This window comes from Epinephelus moara, chromosome 5 (genome assembly GCF_006386435.1).
Source record: "Epinephelus moara isolate mb chromosome 5, YSFRI_EMoa_1.0, whole genome shotgun sequence".
NCBI lineage: Eukaryota > Metazoa > Chordata > Actinopteri > Perciformes > Serranidae > Epinephelus > Epinephelus moara.
Window position 1 is genome coordinate 41,919,925 of NC_065510.1, and position 22,143 is coordinate 41,942,067.

Here is a 22,143-nt window from a genome sequence, read left to right on the forward strand (position 1 = left end):
CGTAAATAACATACTCTGTCCTCCTGAACAGTGGTTTTCTAATGTAGTAGCTGCAATACTACACACAACATAGTTCATATCCTGCTTTAATACAACTTTGACACCCGAGTTGGCAAGACTGATGATAACTGTGGTCCTTAATTTGAACTGGAGGCGATTGTGACTCTTCTAGTGGAGTGGAGTAGTAAACTACTCAGGGCTTTGATACTGAAACTAATGTGATTGGCCCTCGCCTGGTTGACCCTTGTATTGTGCCAGAATACATTTGCATGGACAGGGGTGTCCACATACTTTCGGTCAACTGTGTTTGTAACAACTGCATTTGCTCTCTCTTGAAATTTCTTCTCACAAATGTATTAACCTGTAGCTGCAGACATCTTGTTTTTTAATCACACTCCTTCGCTCTCATGCGAAGAGTCTTCTGTCCTTGCTCCTAACACACCCCTAAAGCTGTAGCTGTGGATACAATCTCTCTGAAACACACACACACACACACACACACACACACACACACACACACACACACACACACACACACACACAGATTTTGCTCTCATGCTGCTGACACAGTGATATGATAACCTGTGTGCAGACTTTAAAGCGTACTCACATACACACAGAGCTTTGTAATGGAGTGGAGTTTTATGGCAGCACTCAAAATTTTGCCAACACAGCATTCTGATTCGTACTATGGCAAAACCCCTCTCCTCCTCTTCTGCCTGCTCTTTCACTCACTCTTCCGCTCCAATTGTCTCTCCACTTTTCATCACCTTTTGTTAGCATTTCTGGCTCCATCTTCCTGTCATCCTGTCGCCCTCCTTATAGAGTTTTACTTCACTTTTAACGCTTCTGTTTTTCCTCTGTCTGCCCCTTCGATGTATTTTCTACTTCTCAAATATTTTATTTTCATCATTATTACTTTTTCTTTTTGGCGCACTCTTCTATCTCATTCTCTCCTCTTCTTGCCCCAAATGTCTTTGTGTTGTATATATTTTATTTAACTAAAATCCACTTTTCTCTTTACTATCTTTCTGTATCAGCCGCTTTGTCTCTCAAGCTCATACTTTTCCTACTTATTTTTCCTTCTCCACTCCCAATACTTTGTATTTTCTCCTCTATTTGACCCTCACGCTTGACTCCTTTTAAGTAATTCCCTCCTTCGTTGCTTAACCTCGACAAAATGTGCTGACTCCATTTGTTTTACCTCTTTTTTCCAGGCAGGATGGCATGTTGAGGTTATTTAAACAGACAGAAGCTTGGTTTAATATTACAAAATTCAGCACCAACTACTGTGCACGGTTAAGAGTACTTCCTTTAATCTTAAATTTCACTCGGGAGGATGTTAAGTTACAGAGCTCAGAGAGCTCAATTATTCAGTAAAGCCATCTTGTACAAGCAGCGGGTAGTTTCTCACACTGTGATTGGTCCCTGGCCTGCTGTTTTCCATAGGACTCCATTACTTTCTAAAATAACCTCTGTAACACAGTTCATGTCCTCAGAAGGCTCTGTCACTCCTGAAGCCGTTGTTAAATGCATGACAAAGGTGCACTTATGACACCACTCCACATAAATATTTATGTGAAGACTGAAATCACCTGTCATAGTACTTCTTTGTTGCCTAGCAACCACTCTGAGCTGCTGTTCAAGAACTGGATTGCTTGGCGGAAAAGTAATAATAAAATACTGTTTTAAAATTGTTGATTTAGGCAAGACAGATGTGCTTTTTTTCTTTTTAATTCAATAAAGTGTAAAAATGTCTGGATTTCATCAAAGCAGCAACTCACCTACATGCTGCCTTGAGCCTGTGTGTGATAAAGCTGTGAAGCACAACCCTGTGGCTTACTGTTAAGTAAGGGATAATGTATAATGAGCCGGTGAATACTGGGAAAATAACTCCCGACAGGGGAATAGAACCCCGACACGCAGCGGAGGGGTTTCATTCCCCTGAAGGGAGTTATTTTCCCAGTATTCACCAGCTCATTATACATTATCCCGCTTATTACACGGCTAATTATCAGTTAAATAAATAATGTTGTCTGCCTCTGCGAAGTGCATTAAAACCAACCGGATTCCACAACTTTTGGTGAAAGTTTTGTACTGAACCGAGGCATAAAACTCGCGTAAATGTCATTAAGCATGACTGCCGAGTGTGTATTCAATTCCGGGTTCTTTTGTTTTTGGCAGAGAAAGTCTGTAGGTATTCTTTTTCTTCAGCGGCATCCGTTAAAATCAGCCACTTCTGTTTGTTTTTTCCCTCGGAAGTTGTTTGACAGCTGCAGTGTCGCAGGGCAGCATCCCTAGCAACGCTGGGCTACATAGCAACTGTGTGTAATGACCGTTGCTACTAGCAGCGGTCATTACACAGTAATATCAGACCGCAGAATGCCGCTGTAATAATTGTTAATAACAGTTAGCTCCGACCATACAGTCTATGGTTCCAACCAAGCATTTTCATTGGACAGGAGGCATTCCATGAGTGCTGATAGACAGTATAAAAGCGCTGTGACTTTTAACTATGCATGTTAAGCTCTGCTTTACAGGTGTTCTGAGCTGTTAATTATGTTAATCCTTTATTAGCCCACATCAAGGGTCATCATACCAAACTTCAAAAATGAACCACAAAAAACATCTGAATTAATAAATGATCAGATCATTGACATTATATGCAGATGATGCAACTTTTTTTCTGCAGCCTGAAAAATCTTCATTAGATGCCCTCATACTCGATTTAAACCTTTTTTCAAAATTTTCTGGACTAATGCCAAATTTTGGTAAATGCACTATTATGAGAATAGGATCATTGAGAGGTACAGATTTTGGTTTACAGTGCCAAGCTCCAGTTAAATGGTGTAATGGTTCAGTAGATGTTTTGGGAATTCATATTCCAGATAATCCAAAAGATTTAGTTAAGATAAAATATGATAGAAAATTGGAGAAAATTGAAAAAGTTTTACAACCTTAGAAAGGAAGGAATTTGACCTTACAAGGAAAGGTTACATTGATTAACACTCTCATAATTCCTCAGTTCATTTATCTCCTAATGGCACTTCCTTCACCAGAGGCATCCTTTTTTAAAACTTTTGAACAAAAAATATTCAAGTTCCCCTGGAATAATAAACCGGATAAGATTAAAAGACAATATATTTATAATTCATACGAAAATGGCGGCTTGAATTTAAAAAATATTGCAGTAATGAACTTATCCCTAAAAGCATCCTGGATTGATAAAATTTACCATAACAGTTCCTGGAGAACAAGTCAAAACCTATTGTCAGTGTATATTTTCTTTGACTGTAAATTGTTTCCGTTCTTCCAATTAAAATCTTATTATCTTGATTTGCTATATAAAGATATATTAGTGAACCTTGCACCATTTTTTAAAGATGCACTGAAGGCTTGGTTGAGTTTCCAGTATTATCCTCCTGACACCCCAGAAGATATTCGAAATCAAGTAATATGGATGAATTCAGAAGTGTTAATAGATGAGAAGCCTGTTCTATGGGAAACATTTTGGAGAAATGGAATTGTTTTTGTAAACGACATACTAGATAGCACGGGTGATTTCCTTTCATATCATAAATTTTGCAGGTTGTATGGACAAGTATGTAATATCTTTAACTTCAATCAGTTGATTTCAGCCATCCCAATTAATTGGAAACGGGAGTTAAAATGTAGTGGATACAAACTGCAGGTCTGTGCACCTATTACAAGATGTCAGAAATGGTTATCTAGAACAAAAATAAACAAAAAAAGTGCAGAGGACTTACCGCTTTTCCGCACTCAGTCTGTACTTTTTGGGAAGTCCAATTTAATATTTTGATACCTTGGAAACAATTTTTCAGAACAATTTATAAAACAACAATTGATTCTTACTCTAGAATTTTTCAATTGAAGATTTTTTATAAAATTACTGCTACTAAAAAGCAACTTAATATGTTTAATATTGTAGAGTCATCATTATGTAGATTTTGTAATGAAGAAGAGGAAGATTTTTTTATTGTCCCTATGTTGCAAGTTGGTGGACCAATATCCAAAACTGGCTAAGGACATTGGATATCTGTCTTAAATTCATACCTTTAAATATTACGTTGGGAGATTTGGATGAAAATTGTCCCCAGATAACAAATACAATTATTTTGTTAGGTAAAATATTTATATTAAAAGCTCAATCAAGAACCAGCCTAGATATAAGTTTGTTCAAAAATATATTGCGAAGCCAATTTCTTTTGGAAAAAATAATCGCTACAAATAACTGTAAAGTAGCACTACATAATATGAAATGGGAAAAGATCTCCTCTATTGAAGAGTGGGATTATATACAATTATAAATATGCTCTTTCATATGTTTATCTTGTTTGTTTTAATGTGATGCTATTCGAAATTTATCTTTTGAATATTTGAAGGGATCCTATATATTCTATTTTGTCTTGTCTTATTCGTTTGTTTTCATTTGTGTTTCTTTGTTTGATATTATGTTATTATATTGTTGAGTGTGATATGTTTGTTTGTATGCTCGCCTGTATCAAATTAATAAAAAAAAAAAAAAGATCAGAAAAGGATGAAGGGATGGAAGGCGCACATGACACTAAAAGACAACGCAACACAACATGCTAAGCTTTTAATTCATCAGCATCAAATGTATGCCACCAAAGTGACTGTCACCTGACTGATTTCACTGGTCGCAAAAAATGAATGGAAACAGACAGATGTGATCCAGACATGATGCATGACCTGTGGTAAAGTGTAGACCTACACAGAGTAGCACGTTAGTGTGCAGGAGTGTTTATGTGTTGCTTGGCAACAGTCCAGTTGCAAAACCTTTTGTGTTAGCTGAGCCAAATAAATCACTAAATAAACAAACATATCAGAACCTGTTGCTGCTTTTTACTGTTGATAAATGGCATTTGTAGAACTACTGTATGAACGCACTATCACACTCGAAGTTGTGCAGTTGTACCGAATAAGTACGGCTGTGTTTATCGGCCATGTGCCTTTGACTGAATCACAGTCGTGCTGATATGCAGTACAACAGCACGATGTGAAGTGTGATATCGCTTAAATCAAAAAAACATAACTCAGACGTGAACAAGATAGGGCATTCACAGCAGCTGCATTTTGGTACTCATTGACTACTCCCAAATATTAGTGGACTAGTTGATTAATTGCAAGAGATATGTCTTTTTTTTTAACCTTGATTAATTCTCCTCAAAAAGGAAAAAAAAAAAGCCCAGAGTCCTTGATTAGCTTTGACAGTCCTTTTCCACTAATTAGTTTTGGTTCTTGAATAGAATAGAATGAAATGGAAAATAGAGCAAAATAAAACAGAATAGAATGGAATAGTATAGAATAGAATCGTCTAGCAGCCTCTCTCTCTCTCTCTCTCCTTGTGCTCCACAATAATACTGTTCTGTCACTTTCCCCCTCTCTCAGTCACAGACAGCCCCTCTTTCTCCTGCATTCCCTCTTGAGTCAGTCTATTAAAACTCCTGCCATTTTCACATGAGAACTGCCAGTTTCATTGAGAGAGAGAAAAAACAAACAAACCACAAAACAAAACAATAAAAACAGCGTTAAACTGGAGAGAACCCAACCCGGGGGGATATTAAGAAATTATAGCCCTGTCCAGCCCAAACCTAGCAACCCCAACCAGAATGAGAATCAGAGCTCTAGTATTGTCTAGCAAACATGCCCACGCATCCACCAGTTTTGAATGGAACCATTGTTGTCAAGGATGTGTCATTAACGGGCAGCTATCTCAGCTTACAACTATGACTTGTCAACAACTACAATAGCACCCCGAGATGCATGCCTGCTATAGATACATTGTAGCTGCCTCATAACTTTACCAAACTAAAACTACAGATGAATGATTAGTCTACAGCAATGCACAGTGTTGACTAATAGTTTTAGGTGTCGACTTTTCTGTGAAACCTCTACTAAAGGACGATCACCGCACTGACAATGGCAGGGCAGACAGAGAGGTGAAGGCCACGACAGTAAAAAGGACCAATAGATGGAAAGAGAAGAGTAACAGTGACGCTACCTTCATGACAGGCTGAGCGAAATACTTGGCGCTCCAATCACACAGGCCTGTCTGAAGGGCGGGACTGATGTAGTTCCTGTGACCGCCAGGCTCGTCGCCATCCTCAGCCGCCTGGAAACACACATACAAAAATGTCAACAATTCTAAGAGTTAAACTCAACAAAACTTGAGCCAATTTAAAATTAATGAACTTTGCAGCTGCGGCTTACTGCTTACTTTAACCACAATGCCTTAGTTATGTATTAAGACTCATACAGCAGCGTGGTCCTCTACCTGCTCAGGTCCCTTGTCAAACATCTTGCGAGTGCGGGGGAACTGGTGGGAGTGGGGCGCCTGTCCTCCCAATGTTGGGGTGTAGGGAGGTCGTGTGGCCGGCTGCTCTCTGGCAGGGGGTTTGGGCACCTCGTTAGTCAGACTGGAGCTGCTGGTGCTGGGCATGGGAGGAGAGCCGCTGGAAGAACAGAGACATTAACATGAGGACAGGAAACAAAGTGGCAGAACTTATCAGCTTTGCCATTCTTTCCCTTTGTATCTGCAGAATCAAGTAAGAAATCCAAGTCTGTTATATATCCGCTATATATCTTAAATAGATATATATCATGTATTATTATATCCAGAATTTAGTGTGATCATTTTTAATATGCCTCTGCACTGGTGATAGCCATGACCAAAGACATTATGTTTTTGGGTTGTCCACCTGTTTGTCTGATGAATGCAATATCTCAAGAACACCTTGAGAGAATTTCTTCAAATGTGGCAAAAACGTTCACGTTCACTCAAGGTCACCATGACCTTGTCTGTCTCATTCTTGCGAATGTGTTAGATCAAGAACGCTTTAAATTTCTTCAAATTTGGCACAACTATCCACTTGGACTCAACAATAAACTGATCAGATTTTGGTGGTCAAAGGTCAAGGTCACTGTGACCTTGCATCTGTCTCATTTTTGTGAACACAATATCTCAAGAACACCTTCAGGGATATTCCTCAAATTCGGCACAAATGTCCACTTAGACTCAAGAATGAACTGATTAATAGTTGGTGGTCAAAGGTCAAAAGTCAAGGTCACTGTGACCTCATAAAACATGTTTTTGGCCATTACTCAAGAATTCATACACTAATTATGACAGGAAGACTGACTGAGCTGTATGCATGATTTGTTTAGGGGCTTTATGCGTTTTACAGTCCAGCTGCAAGAATAAAATGTTGCCATTCTGCAAACTATGGATATATTACATTTTTACATTTCATAACTATAACATAGTTCAGATGACATGTACATTTATTGAGTTTCTCAACAGCGGGAGGAGGGGACGGTGGATGGCATGACCTAGGCAAGACAGCTGCTAAGCAGCAGATCATTGTTCGAGACCAGCAACAGCAAGTGTTTTTTAACGACAGGTCGGGACATTTTCAACTGTGTTTGTAGCAACCAAACTGGGTATTTTAAGCCAAAACAATATCTTTACCTAGCCCTCACCAAGTGGTTGTTGTGCCTGTGCCTAACCACACATTAATCAGAGCATTGACACAACATAAAATTACAAATTACATAAAAGTTAAGATTTTCATGTGTGTGACAGATCCGTCCTTACCCAGCCTGGTGGATGTGCGTGCCCTTGCTAGTGGGGCTGGCTGGCGCCGACTGGGTGAGTGATCCAGAGTCCAGAATCCTCTGGGGCCGAGCGTTCATAGTTGCCTGTTGACAAAGAAACTGTTAATTCTCTGCTGTTCAATCCAGTCATCCCACTGGAAATGTGAAATAAGAGGCTGAAAAGGGAGGAAGGAACAGGAATATTACACAGACACACCTGAGGACAGATCAGGATTAGAAGCAATACCTATAATCAGGATATTCTTCTCGCTGTAACAGTGCATGAAAAAAGCAGCACTTTACAAAGTTTGCCTAAATTTCCAGAACTTTATCTCATTAGACAGAGCAGGTAATATAACCTCTTCATTGTGAGTTGTCTAATGGCTGTTCACAAGGGAGGGGTAAACTTAATAAAGACAATAGAGGCAAAGCATCATTGATGAATAGCAGAGTTGTTGTTTACTCAAGCCAGGTGGAGAGAAAACTGTGCGGTGTAAATCTAGTTAACAGAGGCAAACACATTTTACTACCTTTGACTTGATTTCTATGCTAATTACAAAATTGCGGCAAGTATCTTTTGTTTATGTGTGTGTCTGATAGGCTGCGAGGGAGAGAGAAAAGTTTTTAATGCAAACTTTACACACAGTCAATCCGCTGCATTTGTGACGGGGAAAAGACATCAGTTACTAAGGTTAGCTGTTAGCGCTTCATTAAGAGGCAATTGGAAATGAAACAAAACAGCAGTAAAAACGGCTGAAAGGGTTATTATGGAAATAGCTCAGTCACTAATCTAAGTACCCTTTTCTACTCAAGCACAACAAGATCAATATGATGAAAAGGACATAAAAAGGGAAAAGCAGATAAACAACTTTGGGATATACTGATGTTTTTGACAAAAAGATGATGGGGAGCAGCTTGTTTGTGAAGGCAACAGTGCACGTGTTATGGCAAAACTGAGCTCCACACTGCAGTATTTATCCTCCTGGAGCTCATCTGAGAGTAAGAAAGAGGTTGCGGCAAAGTGCAGCTGTACATGAGTAAAAGCTCAAACATAAGGATTTGGAAAGAAGAAGAAGAAAAAAAAAAAAAAAGGCAGCAGGGTGGATGAGTGGTAATCAAGCCTGTCCTGTATTAAAAGGTTACGGTTTTATTCCCTGTACACTGTGAATCCATTTACAACTTTGAATTTTGTGTTGCCAGTTACCAAATTTCACCAATTATGTATTTCCAGCCTTAAAGAAATATTTCACTGCTGGAAAGATATGGTCTCATTCATGAAATGTTAGTAAATCTGTGAGCAGATTTGCACATAAAAAACCTTGGTACTAAAAACCTACACCAGAATCATGAACAATGCGGGAAACTCGCGCTCTCCCACTAGTCAGCAATTAGCATACATCCCAGCCCATAAATAGCCAGTGACCACCATATATGATGGTGATGATTACTATAGATAGGTGCATCCTGTTGACCTGCGAACATGGAGCCAACAAAGAAAGAGAGAGAGGAAGAAAAACTGTGTGAAGTTAACAGCTGAACAGTGAAGTTATTATGGGTAAAGTGGGGTTGAGAAAAACCTTTTATTTTTTTCTGTTAGTAGTCCTCTTGTCATCTGTTGTAAGACCCATCCAAGAAGTTATATGAAAACGGTTCGATATAAAACTTGATACAAAAAATGCACAAGTACACACACACACAAAAACCTCAACAGCTACAGGAGGCTCTTCCCAGTCACAGCTGCAGTTGAGTGCATTGCTTGCATCATCAGAGAGACATCTCTGTCAGGGGAGAGAGCGACGTGCCTCCACTGTAGCAGTCAACACCAGACTCAGAACGCAAGGTGATGTACGTGTTATATTTAGTGTTAAATCACTGAGCATTCTGACAGCCATCACTGATAGCTTAGTGTTCGGTCAGTAACGTGGGTCTCACAGTCTCATTCTTTTGATCTGCTTCTATACTCTTTGAGCCTTTTTCCAAAACTGGACCCAACCCACTCTCACTCCAATGCAGAGGGTAACTTCATTTTCAGCTGAATGAAGCACCATTCATCAAGGTAAAGGTTGTAAGTGCAGCTGCAAGCTTTGGGACAAACTTCCCTGTCTGTGGTGTAAAGAGGAACTGTCATAACTTTGGAGCGTAATCGCAATTTATGTTCTTCATTTGTATTTGTCGAACTTTAATTTGATCTGCATGTGCTGCCATTGTTTGCCTCAATTTTGTAAATTATCCTTGTTTCATTAAAAGAAATAAATACATCCAAACATAATTAAATAAATACAGTAAAACTTAAAGTAGTAGCCCGGGCTATTATTTGCTTAAATCACGGATCTCAACAGGCTTGTATTTGAGACAGGCCTTTAATTCCTGTTACACAAACTATTGCTCAGCAAAGATCGGAAATATGATCAAACTGTTTGTGTGAACCGGTATGAATATTACTTGTATAAAATCAGGCTTTGAATAAGATATCAACTATGTGTTATGTTAGGCCTCGCCACGCCCGAGGATAATGGCACTCAGCATACTGACATAACACCATTTTATCCTGTTAAATCAATATTCATAACTTGGATTAATTTTTATAAAAACACTTTTGATTCTTTTGATTAGTGGACTTTATGACAGCTTCACAGGAAGGGAGTCCCCACTTGTTTTTTCGTCATGTCAGTAAATCTGAATGAATCCTGGTCCTCTCTGGTGCTCATGGTTTCAGTAAAATTAAATGAACTGAGCTAACAACGTGTAGCATCTCCTTACTGACAAAAGTTTAAACATCTATATTTGTATGTGTGAGCTAAACAGCTAACTAACCTTAGCTTAAGTGGGTAGTCAACAATCTGGTTTTATACATCCAAAAATCTAATGAACTGCTTGGCATTACTTGGAACTAGGTTAGGGATGCATTGAAATGAAAATTTGTGGCCGAAGCCGAACAATATTAAACGCTTGGCCGAATACCGAGTACCGAATACCGAATGCCGTTGTTTAGTTTTTCATTAGTTTTTGCAGATGAACCCCCTCCAGATTAGTGTTGTCATGGTACCAAAATTGGGACCCACGGTACGATACCAATGAAAATATCATGGTTCTGAGTAGTATCACGATACCACAGCGAAAATGAGGCAGATGTGCCTTTTGTCATTTATAAAAAGATAAATCACTTTTCTATAATACATCAATGATATTTCAATGGAATAAATTACTTATTGACTTATTCATACTTCAAAAACAGCATCAATAAGTGATTAACATAGGGGGGGATCAACATAAAATAAATAAATGAAATAAAAATCAACCAGCCACCCTCGTCCTCTGACAAGTAAAGAACAGTCCCTAAAGTGCGGTGAGGTTTGTGGGCCGTTACTGCCACTGAAAGACTAAAAGAGAGAAATGTGAACGGCTCGTTTCTCCTCTGATACGCCACATACTGTGTGCCGCTATGGCTCAGCTGTTCAGGTACTTTTGGGCAGTCATGACAACAAGTTATTCACCTGGAGCCGGACTTCTCCGTCGCCGGTAAGCCGTTATCATGCGCCGCTGTATTTGACAGGAATACGTCCTGTCTGTGTCTGTGACCCCTGTTCAATCCACAACTGGCGGGATTCGCCGTTTTGTTTCTGCTGCTGGTTGAAATCTGTACTCACACAGCGTGCTGAATGATTTATTTTGCCCGCACAAAACTATTTTTAGTCGCAAATGCGAGTGCGGTGACGGACGGAGTAAAATAAGTAAAAATAAGCCGCTTTTTTTTTTCAATAATTCCTGTAATAACATTTTACAATCATAGGAACGCGACTGTTTTTCAGAAACTAGACATGGGCATATTATATCCTAACCTTTAACACGTTAACATCTGTACGACAATATTAAATGTCTAACTTGGTTGGAACAGTTTACATCTTTAGAGGCAGTCACACTGAAATGTATTTGTACGGAGTGTCTTCCATGATGAACACAATACTGCATTGCATGACGTCAGTGAGCTGGCACTGATCCAGGATTGCTGTTTGAAGGCTTTATAAGCAACTTCTACTCCCCACTAGTTGGTTTGGGATGGACCACTGGCATGAATGCTGAAGCAGAATAGAGGTGGGTAGGGAGAGGGTGTAGGGGTTGGTTTGGGAAAGGCCCTTTGTGTTCCTGGTCATAGTGGGCATACAAAAATGAGGAAGTGCAGTCTGTAGTTGGAGCAACAGCCTGAGAGACAGTGAAAATCTGCATAAATGACACAAAACAACACAAATCATTTGGTGGACTTTTGCTAGAAGATGAGCAGAGAGATCCGAGCAGGCAAGATGGAGGGATGTTGAGCACAGTTCATTTACACATACAACCAACAATGTTATAATAGAGAGTTGGTTGAAAATCTGCACAGTATCCCTTTAAGGAGAGAACACAAACTGTATACCTTTTACCAGATGCTGGGAGAAAGGTGGAGTTGCAAGCTCATCAGTTAGCACGACTCAATTATGCAACATGTTCATGGATTATTCATCAACATTTGCAGATCATCAACATGTGGTAAACAAACATCATGCTAACACAGGAGGCCACCCGCCTTATCTGCTGACAAGCTTTCCAGAAAATGTGATATGCAAAACTCCCGCATTAGCAGGAAACTGGGGGGTGATCGGTTCTACCAGCTGCTTCTCTCCATGCTGGGAAACAGCTTGCTCTCCTGTTCCAATCCCACTTCCCCTCACTTCCTCCATCATTAATTGGTTGGAAAGTGAGTCAACTGAGAGAAAAGAAATCAGTGCGTGTACCCACACGACAGTATCAGCAAGGGCTCTGGTAGGATATGGGCATGAAAGCTGATGACGGCTGAAAACCCTCTGAATGTTCCTGTTTAATTATTGAAGGGGCTTCTGATGCCAACTGAATGTTCAGCTAGTGGAGAAAGTGCACAGCGCCTTGATGTATGATGATGACATGGAAGTGGTGGAGGCGAGAGGGGATTGATCCAGGCAGAGACGATGAACTGATGGGGGGAAGATGTGATCGGTGACATGGGGTAAGTGTGTGAGAAGAGATATCTGCTGCGTCAGGCAAAGGAAGTAAGAAGATTGAAGCCTCTAAAGTCATAATCTCTTCTCATGACTATGACCACTCATTTACTTGTCAAGTCGACAAATTGCAGAGAAACAAAGTGAGTTGGAGAACAGAGCCACCCCAAGGTCCATTCAAACATTTAAGGACTCTGTAGGGTAATGTTTAAATTGCATGTCCTTGTCAAGTAAAAACAATCAGATTTCAAGTTCAAAAAAGTGCAAAAGTTCATAATCTTAATAAATAAATAACAGGATTTAAAAGAAAGACCCAAGGCTTTCACCTCTGCATCATGCAGCAAGAGGGGGCTATTAAAAAACATTTAATGCTTTCATCATCTGAGAAGCAAGTAAATTTTAATTAGCTGCTGACCTTGTTCACTTTGTTACAAATCAATAACATTTGACATTTAAAATCCTAATTAAAAGAGCTGGATTCCCAGTTAGGCTAATGTTAACACTTGTGAACTTGGGATGGATGTTCTCTGATTAAGCTGTCCCTGATGAGCTCTCTGCAAGAGAAAAAAATAATGTGGGCTCCATCTATGACAACTCATTAACTTCAGAAAGTACAGCATTTACATTGTGGTTCTTCTTTAAATGTCAAACTGTTGTTCCTCATTTTTTCAGACAAGACAGGTAGTCCTCCTGACTGTTTCCATGTATGCGTGACACTAGTGCCACATGGTGTATCGAGAACAAATTTGTGGGACTGATTGCAAACTATGAGGTAGGTGTATAACCAGATTATTTCAGTTCAGTATCACTCAGCAAAAGCAAGTAGCAGAGCTGCTTTACCAGGAATTATAGCCTGTCCAAGTCACGTCTCATGCTAAATGGAGAAAAGTTCAAGTCCACTTTTAAGTCAGTCAGTATAATTTCAAGTCAAGTTGCAAGTTGATGAATGAAAATTCAAAGGTGCTATATTTAACTATGGAGAAAGATTCATCGTTGAGTCTCCTTCCCAGGTGATCAAATACAGATGCTTTGGGTTGGTAGTCGGATCAAACCGACTACCGACGAAAGAGACTCAACAATCAACTATCTTTCTTCAGAGTTACATACAGCACCTTTAAATCAAGTCTCAAGTCAACTATAATCAGGAGAAGTCAAATCTGAATCTAAGTGAAACAAATTCAGATTGAGTGTCAAATTAATCAAGACAAGTCCAAGTCAAGTCAATCAAGACAAGTCCAAGTCAAGTCAATCAAGACAAGTCTGAGTCAAATCAATTGAGACAACTCAGAATCAAATCTTAAATCAAGTAAGACAAGTCAGAGTCAAGCCTCAATGGAAGTAAAACAAGTCAGATCAGTTCAGATCAGCATCAGTTGAGACAAGCCCAGGTCAAGTATCATGCACCTTTGTGGAAGGGTGTAGAATAGGCAAAGAAAGAACCCATTACATTTAGGAGCAGGTCCAAATCATTAGGGAATTTGGCCTTGGTGGAGGTGCTCTTTGAGAGCCCTTCTAGTTGTTACTGGGTTATACAAGATCAAAACTTGCGAACTGAATGTTTTTGCTTTTAGGTTCCAAGTCAGATCTTGAGGCAGTGAAAGCTTGAGTCCTCATTTTTATCAATCAAGTCTGACTAGGAACATCTCAAGCCTTAAACCTGCAGCTCTTACAGTTATTAGAACAGTAAAGATGATGCAGACGGTCTTGGGCAGATGTAGTGCTCGATTTAATTGTGTCTTTGTGTGTTTCAGTCACCTGCTCTTGAATTACAGAATACTAAAAATCTGTTTGTTCCCACACGTTGGCTGTCAGAGTGGTATTTTTTTTTAAACATGACACCACTGTTTGCTTGATTGACTTCAGGTCTGCAGGTACAGAGGAAATACTATGACAGAAGTGCGTCTTGGTGCCATGCAGGCAGCACAGTGCATTAGCTGGTAGAAAAGAACTCTATTGTTTTATACTGTAAATCAAGTCCTGCTGTTTTTTATTGCAGTCCAGTGGGGAGTCTCAATGCAGAGATGCTGCTCTTCTGAAGGTAAGTGAGAGGACAATTGGTGTTGGTGGTGGGAAACTCGTACCTCTTTGCCTCAGGGTTAGGCTGGGTGGTGGACTATAGTGGTTATTATGGCTCCTTAAGTTACGGCAGCCTCTTTGCTCTGCTCTGCCAAGCCTGGGGGAGTCATTGGCCATAATTGCATTTGCACAAAAGTAATGGCCTTTTGGAGGAAGGAAATGCCAGTGGGAGAGTGAGGCGTGTGTGCTGGAAACTGTTCTTTTTCACTGCATAACCGTGTGGTGAAAAAGAACTGCCACACTGATACTGAGACCAAAAGTTAATTATTACAACTCAATTTTTTTACTCATCTTCAAAATTACTTAGAATGAGCTCAGCCATGAAAAAGCTTAAAATCTTGGTTCCTCAATATTTTATGCAACCAGTAAAAGAGCAAAACATCCCGATAAACTGAGTGCTGTTTTAGGAATAGAACAGGTTATAAAAAACTGCATTTTATGTATGTGTGTGTGCATTGTATGGTTGGCTGAAAGGTTATTTCATTTACATGGAGTATTTTATACATGTGTTTTATATATCTTTTGAATCATGTTTTCTATGTTTTACTGTAAGACATACTACCTTACACCTGACTCAAAGTGGCCACAGTGCATCGGTCATTTCCAGTGTCAGACCGACTCAGTTATTATTTTCAGGGCTAGCAGCCATGTTGTGTAAGTCCCAAATGTACCTGCCCCCATCTTTGCGCCCATGGGTGTGAAGGTCTTTAAATAAGGTGTGGTCAGTTGCATTGTTGGTTGTTTTAAGGCACCAGAAATGACAAAAACCTGGTGTAAAATCAGAATGGCACAGTAATTCTGTTGCTATTGCAAGGGTGTATTCAGATAGCAAGATGCACCTAAACAGGCAAGTACACTGAGTCCTAACAGAAAGTACCACAACTTGTTACAGCGCGTGCGCTCTGTCCACACAATTTGCATCACTGTTATGTGGTGTACACAAAACAACCAGCTTTGGTTACTTCCTTATTGTTCATATTCATAACAACACTATTGTGGGTATTGTTGTTGCTATCATACTATATCATACTACTACCTACACTTTGTTAAACAAGCTCTGCTGAGCATCCCACACAATACTTAGCAGATAACTCCTGAATTCAACCTTGTGGATCAGCTGTTCCTCGTCCACTGCAGCACTTGCAATGCGAGTGACAGGAATAAAATAGAAAAGGGGTGTCAGACAAAAGTTCAGCTCAAAACAGCTCCACATTCCGCCGTGTCACTCTGTGTCCGACTGCATCACTCTTGCCACTTAAAACATTCTAATAAAAAGCAATGCAATCAAACTGATTCGGTTATCGTTGCTTGCTTAGAGTTAAACCACGGTGTTATACACACAGGGATGTGCGGTTGGGTTGCGGGTGGGTAAAAAAAAAATCCATCTTTATGAGGAAAAACATTAATGACATTCTCTAAAATGTGAACATTGCAGAGAGCAGAGCCGCAGAGCTGCTGTCTGACACCCCATTAAGAGATGTTGTGCACATTTACACATGAGGATCAGCGTAACTTCACTAATTATTTCAGAAGTTAAAAGTTCTGTTTCCTCTGTCAAGTACAAATTTCAGTTTTGCTGCTTAAATGTCCCACGATATTTGCTGCAGCGACATCACTGCTCTTACTGCCTTACTCTCAGCAGAAAATCACTCGCTTCTCAAATTTGTGGAACCTGCCATATAAATAGCAAGGTGTACGTGGTGCTTTTAAAGGCAATGGGAGATGACAATCTGAGAATTCATGTTACACCTCAAACACACCTATGAGAAATGACGGAATTAAATACAGCAGCATTTTTGGGCCTGAGCCCGATTAAAAACCCAAATTTCTACTGTAAAAAATATATATCTTAGATTTTATATATTATCTTAATATTAAAACATTTAGTAAAAGCTCAGGGCTAATGTGTGCCCATGCACCACTTCTTCCTTGTTTTGATAGTCTGTTGTCTCGTGCAAGACTTGAGCCTCTCAAGCATCGGGCGCGCATGGCTGTCCATGGCACTGTGGTGTGCAGTGATGATCACGACCACTCTTCATTGTATACTACGGACATCTCTCACACCGCTGGGGAGACAGAAGCTCCTTTTTCTTTCTGTCAATTCCAGTTCCTCTGTCTTGCATGCTCTCTCTCTCTCTCAGCTGGTTCTCCACTATACTGCTGCGTTGTTCCATCACTCTCCTCTATCAGTCACAGTCACCCCCTCCTTTTCTCTCTTTCCCTCTTGATTCAGTCCATTTAATGTCCTGCATTCTAAGCACCAGAACTGCCAGTTTCAATAAAAACAAACAAATAAATAAAAAATACACAGGTAAATTGGCAAGAATCGAACCATATTCAAGCCTGGAGAAATAATGACAAAGTGTGGCCCAGCAGATCGGGTTGGGCTGGGCTGTAATTTCTTGGGCAGAAAATCAGAGCTTAAAATACAACCCCTTTGCCACTTGTGCCTTACTTCATGCACAGATAATACAACTTTTAACTAGCAAAAGTTGGACACGCTCTAACTGCCCTTGTGCCATGCATTTCAGACTATGCTCTATGGATCATTTAATGAAGGTCCACAGACTTTTCCTGTGTGCAACATGCACAGATAACATTTATTTGACTCGACAATGGCTCTGACAATGAGCCCAGCCTTCAAAGTTTGTGTATGATGATTAAATATTATCTCAAGAAACAAGCACAACATACCTTGTATGCGATGCTGTTGAGGACTTTCATGGCCAGATCTGACACTTCAGGAAAAGGGTCTGCAGCGAGATGGAGCAACACTCTCCATATCTGAGTGTAAACACTGTTGAAGGACACACCTGGAAATAAGGCACAAAGCAAATAAATAATAAGTTCAACGTGTTAGAATAAAAAATTGTTTCTGTAGGAAAAGTTTTAGACAATACACAGAAATCACACACACATTTGGTAGATGAAAACACACACACAACACACCCACCGACACATACTGTACATCTCACTCATCACTCCCATCCAAGTTCATTAACACAGCACAGCTAACAGCTAAGTGGTAATACACAATTATCTCATTAGCATCATGCTACCCGCCCCGGTCATTTACCTCGCCTGCAGTTGTTGGATGTGTTGAGATGGCAGAGGGAAAATGACCTCCAGTGTCAGGTAATGTACATCATTAACACACACACACACACACACACACACACACACACACACACTACAGGCAGCTGGCATTCCTCATCCACTGGAGCTTCATTGCTGTCAACTGTTGCTCTTATCATGAATACAAATGAACAATGTCTCTCTATTGTTCTGTGGTTTTGTTCATCCGTCGCAATTCTAATCTTCAGCATTGTTTTTGCAGTAACTGGTGACTATATATTTAATTTTTCTTCAGTTTATCATTTTTAAACTGATGATTTTAAACCAACCTCCAACTGCTTGTTTGCTCCTTTACTGTCTTCTCCAGCTCTCTCCTGTCATTCTCTCCAGAGTTGCTCCCTGACATCAGTTTGTTTAGAGCTTCCACCTGCCAGTCATGCATCGCTTTGTGCTCGCAACAGTCTCCCCTCTTTTCTACACACCCTCCCTAATTTTGGGCTTTTACTCGCTTCTGCACGTTGTCTCTGCAGTGCACTGAGCCTCCTTCCCTGTTGCTGTGCCTTTTCTGCTTGGTCTCCCTCTAAATGTCCCTTTGTCAACTTCAATCTGTCGACTTTCTCTTCTCTCTCAGTGTCAGCCACAGGGACACAGAGCGGTAATAGTCTCCAACTGTTGCCATTTCTCATTTCACCAACACTTATCTGTTTTCTCCCCTCTTTCCTTTTTCTCCCCAGACCTTTCCAACCATGCAGGTGGTTGTGTAAACTTGACTTACAAGGCTGACCCCTCTTATTTCGTTTCCTTTTATCATCTCCCTGCTTCCCTTCGGCACACTGGCCTAGCCCTGGAGCTGGAAACTCCTCAGTGTGCTGTGGAGAAGTGGGAATGACTGAAGCCTGGGCCCTCCTATAGCTCGGACTCTCTAGAGAGTGCTAAGAAGGATCAATGGACCCAAGCTTCAAAGACAGGTGAGATAGGAGAGATAATTCCAAGAAAGGAGAGAAGGATGATGGAGGGCTACAGCTGGGGGAGACAGAAGGATACAATAAGCACAAAGAGGAATCTGTAAAAAGTGAGGAGTACAGAGCCCAGGATAAGATATATCAGTAGCAAAAAGACAAAGGGAGATGGAGAAAAAAGACAGAGTTGAGAAAAAAAATCAGGAAAAGATACGAAAAGACAGAGAGGCCTCGAGTGACTTAAGGAGAGAAAGCGAGTGATGAAGTTAAAGAGGTGATTAGGCTGTAGCCTGAGGGGCAGGATATGATTAGCGATGGTTAGCCAGTGCGCTACCTGCTGCAGTAAACAGCCAGTTGATAAATGTGAGATACGGTTCCTCTCCTGTTTAGCCGCTGCTCTACATTACGGGTGCACACAAATTACCACTGCAGCGCCTCTACATAGTCCACACTGGGGAACGTGACGGGTGACATTACTCACTGGCTCGATGCTGTACCAGTGACTTGTCCTGACTTGACACAAGACTTGTGCACAGTGAAATGGATGTACAGTAGTAAAGATGTTAATTATCGTCTAAATGAAGCACCACATCACTGTTTTATGGCCTCCTCAGTTCTGGCAGATGACATAAAATACTTTTAACACTGCATAGCGGTTTTTGGAGCTGTAAATGGTCGGGGCATAAAAAATGCATCAGAACATTTGGAAGCAGAGAAGAAATTCCTCTGTGAGGCACATTTGAAATTTATTTCACAGGGAGATGTAAGCAGCACCAAATCATGTCTCTGATGTTCTTTAAATGGGTGAGCTCTTGAAAAACACTGACACAGGTAGAAGTGGATCAAACCTTTGATGTGACAAAATATTAATGTCAGCGCAGATACAGAAAGGCAAAGTTTTAACCTAAAGCTAGGCATCTGATAGCACTATAAAGGAGGGGTGGGGGAAAAAGTAGGACTTGGATATGACACATGCGATTTGCAAGCAGTGTCATATGAGAGTAAAATACTCAAACTCGAATAATACTACAAACATGTGGACTCACCTCACACTCCACCATCCAGAGCTAATGTTAGCTGCTGACAGCCAAGCTAATGCTAGACCTGCTCTGCCACAAAAATCAACCAACACTGGACACTCGACAAAACTACCATCCAACTCTGAGAGAACTAAGAAAATAACACAGTCCATCACCTACTTCATGTGCAAAGTTCTGCGTCCATACAGCGTTGTTGAAAAGGCTTTTGTTACATGATAAAAACATGTGAACCCAGGTATGTGACTCCGTCCCAACGCTGTTTCACTGACACAGCCAAGCTCTACAGAGAAGTGAAGCATAAAGTTGAGGAATCTGAGTACAGCAGGAAGGGTGGCATTAACTTGTGACGCCTGGACTTCAAGGTCAGTGGATTCGTATGTGACTATATATATAAATATAACTATTTAAAGTGCCTTTTCTCCATCAGGAGCATCAGGAGCAATTTGGAGTTAAGTATCTTGTGGACCAAAGCCACCAACCCTGTGATTAACAGATGACCTGCTCTACCTTCTGAGCCACAGCTTGCCTTGTACTAGAATGAAATATCTTGTCTTCACCTAGATGTACTGACATTAAATTTTGTTCCAACATTCATGTTCCCCAGAGGATAAATCCTGCTGACTTTGGTGATCCCTTGACCTTTGATCCAGCTCCACAATGAGGTTGACATTTTTAGTTTTTGAATTAAATATCTCAAAAGCTACTGGATGCATTGCCATGGAATTTGGTGCAGTTATTTAAAGGGACAGGTCACCCCAAAATCAAAAATAATTTTTTCCCTCGTACCTGTAGTGCTATTTACCAGTCTAGGTTGTTTTGGTGTGAGCTGCCGAGTGTTGGAGATGTTGCCAAGAGATGTCTGCACTCTCTCTTATACAATGAAACCAGATGGCCCATGGTTGTGATGTTCAAATTGCCAAATTTGTGTTACTGTTTTCACATGTTAAATAATAATAAATATTAATAATAAAACATGTGAAATCATGACGCAGTTACTCAAGATAATCCACAGACCCTGTTGTGAGCAGTTTTATGAAGTAACTAATTTCTTTCTACCAAATAACACCCGCCAACTGTATCACCGCTCAGAAGGAAGTGTGCATCTACTCATGGATGAGAGACTTGTGTGCATGACAACTGGAAACATTAATGGTATCCTCCTCAGCTGAGCTGTTGACATTAGCTAGCTCAGTACTGTGAGATGAGCAAGCTAGCAATGTTGGATTCCTTCTGCACAGTGATACGGTTTGTGGGTGTAGTTGGGTCGACAGAAAATAGTTCCTACACAAAACTGCTCACACCAAGGTGTGTGATATTTTTGAGTAACTGGGTCAGGATTTCTGGAAAGTGACTATTGGCTGTTGAGTTTTTCAAATTGATTTTTTTGCTGCTCTGAGCACTAAATAAATATCTTCACCACTTGACAAGTCACAACAAAACATTCTAGACTGATAATAATAAGTATTTTTGGTTTTGGGGAGAACCAACCCATCAAAAACTAAAACTAGTAAAGCCACCACAAAATGCAACACAACAGATGTTTCTCTTCACAGACAACGCAGTTACCGCTGGAGGTTTTCGGAGCTCTCTGTATTTAGGGAGCAGAGATATTTGTAGTTTGCTTTAAAACAAATACCTGTGATTGGTCAGATAGAATCAATCCCATTCTGGCCTCAACACACCCTCTCTGTCTTCTCTTCCTCTGTTTGAGTGTTTGCTTTATGAAGTCCCAATAAACCAGAATGTAGTAGTGGAGTCCAAAAATCCAACAGTGACTCGACACTGGTGCAACTTACCAAACTGCACTAACCCTAAACACAATCTCACATGGAAGAGAATAGACAAAATGTAACTTCTGTCAGGGTGCTTAGCCATAGATTACATTTTTCTTACAATGATTTTTCACTGTGGATTGAAGTGAAATCACAGATAAGTGAAGTGAAAATAGGAAAGCAAAGACATTACTTTGTCAAAAAATATTTAGCTAGTTCCCCTTATCTTATAGTATTTGCATGCACCAATTAAAACAGAGAACTTAGAGCAAGTGCTCATTGTTCTGGATGTGTAATACAGGAAAACCACATAATACAATGTAACAGCTCGGGGAGCTATCTATCTGTATCCATGGTGACGGATGTTTCCTGCTCATGGTTGAGAGAAGTGAGTGTGTCCCTGTTACAATTTCCCTGGGCTGGTCTCAACAGGCCTACAGTTCAGTACCATGGACAGCTCCCAGTCCCTACTGGGGATCAGGCAGGCTCAGTGAAGTCTGCTCGTTCACTTCCCTACTGGGGATCAGGCAGGCTCAGTGAAGTCTGCTCGTTCACTGGAGAACTGACTGAGCTGAGC

General features: G+C 40.4%; 1 protein-coding gene across 4 annotated transcripts in view; it reads right to left on the reverse strand.

The window, feature by feature from the left end:
• rptor (regulatory associated protein of MTOR, complex 1) overlaps positions 1–22,143 on the reverse strand; it is a 277,608-nt gene that overhangs the window by 42,775 nt on the left and 212,690 nt on the right. For all 4 annotated transcript variants that reach the window (XM_050043590.1, XM_050043589.1, XM_050043588.1 and 1 more), the window contains exons 22-25: positions 17,415–17,533; positions 7,637–7,740; positions 6,317–6,494; positions 6,044–6,154 (exon numbers count right to left, since the gene is read on the reverse strand). In XM_050043590.1, coding sequence (XP_049899547.1) covers positions 6,044–6,154; positions 6,317–6,494; positions 7,637–7,740; positions 17,415–17,533 — 512 coding nt within the window. The remainder of the gene's footprint in view (positions 1–6,043; positions 6,155–6,316; positions 6,495–7,636; positions 7,741–17,414; positions 17,534–22,143) is intronic.